Raw genomic sequence first — 1,182 nt, 5'->3', positions numbered from 1 at the left:
CTTCGCGGGCGCGACTGAAGCTGCTGGGGTCCGGGCGGCCACAGGGCTTGCGGCAGAGCTGGCGGAAGCAGCGCTTGAAGTTCTCGTCGAGGAAGGCGTAGAGCACGGGGTTGAGACTGCTATTGGCGTAGCCCAGAGCGATGCACAGGTGCAGCGCGGCCACCACCAGCGGGTCGCGCCGGTCGATATCCACCAGCGTCCAGACGATGACGAATATGTGGATGGGCGCCCAACACACCACGAAGGCGCCCACCACCACCAGCACCATCCGCGTGATGCGCCGTAGGCTGCGGTCCTTCTCCTTGGAGCCCGACAGCAGGCGCACACTGCGCAGGCGCAGCAGCATGAGGCCGTAGCACACGGTGATGATGAGGATGGGCACCACGAAGGCGAAGAGGAACACGCAGATCTTGGTCACCGTGTCCCAGTACCAGCTGGGGCTGGGGAACTGGAGCATGCACACCACCGCCCCATCTGGGCCGCGGAAACAAGGAAAGACAGACGGGGTGAGGAGCCTGTGTGCCTAAGGGGCCCCCACCTGCTCACCCACCCTTCCAAGGCTTGGACAAGTCCCACCACCTCCTCCCAGCCTTTGTTCAAGGGGATTCTTCTGTCTGGAATGTCCTCCTCAGATTCTGTACTTGGTGAACTCTTAGTCATCCTAAAAGACCCAGTAGGATTGGCCCTCATCTGGGAGGTCCCCTATATTCTCTCCTGGCCCTTTTATCAGCCTTTGTGCCCATGGGTGGCAGTAATGAAATCATTTAGCTCAGCCCACTGAATGCCAGTCATTGCAGTAACTCAAAACACCCTGACCCATTTCCAAACTAGCTCCATTGGGAACAGGACTTCTAAGACAGACAATATGAGTTAGGAGCAGGACTCAGGCCCTACCACACAGTGTAAGGAAATTACTAAACCTCTTGGAGCTTCACTGGAGTGGGGCTAATGACAGTACCCACATCTCCAGGACTGTCGTGAGGATTAAATAGGCTAAGGCACCTAACGCATTTAGCACAGTGGGGTTCAAGCTGTTGGTGTACCCACAGGGAAGAGGGGCACATATGTGTGGGAGTCCAGGACTCAAGGATAGGGTCCGCCTCCCCAGAGGGAAGCAGGTCTCAACTTAATCGCAAGAACCTCCTGGCCAGGTGTGGGGCTCACGCCTGTAATTCCAGCACT

The 1,182-nt window shown here is 57.5% G+C and overlaps 1 protein-coding gene across 1 annotated transcript in view; it reads right to left on the bottom strand.

Moving 5' to 3' along the window:
* The window catches only part of OPRD1 (opioid receptor, delta 1), a 69,145-nt gene that overhangs the window by 1,514 nt on the left and 66,449 nt on the right, over positions 1–1,182 (bottom strand). Inside the window, exon 3 of the mRNA XM_011981764.1 lies at positions 7–474. Coding sequence (XP_011837154.1) covers positions 7–474 — 468 coding nt within the window. The remainder of the gene's footprint in view (positions 1–6; positions 475–1,182) is intronic.

Source organism: Mandrillus leucophaeus, unplaced genomic scaffold (assembly GCF_000951045.1).
Source record: "Mandrillus leucophaeus isolate KB7577 unplaced genomic scaffold, Mleu.le_1.0 Scaffold23, whole genome shotgun sequence".
In the NCBI taxonomy this organism is placed as follows: Eukaryota; Metazoa; Chordata; class Mammalia; order Primates; family Cercopithecidae; genus Mandrillus; species Mandrillus leucophaeus.
Note: the sequence above shows the minus strand (reverse complement) of the source record. Positions and strands in the feature narration are given on the sequence as shown.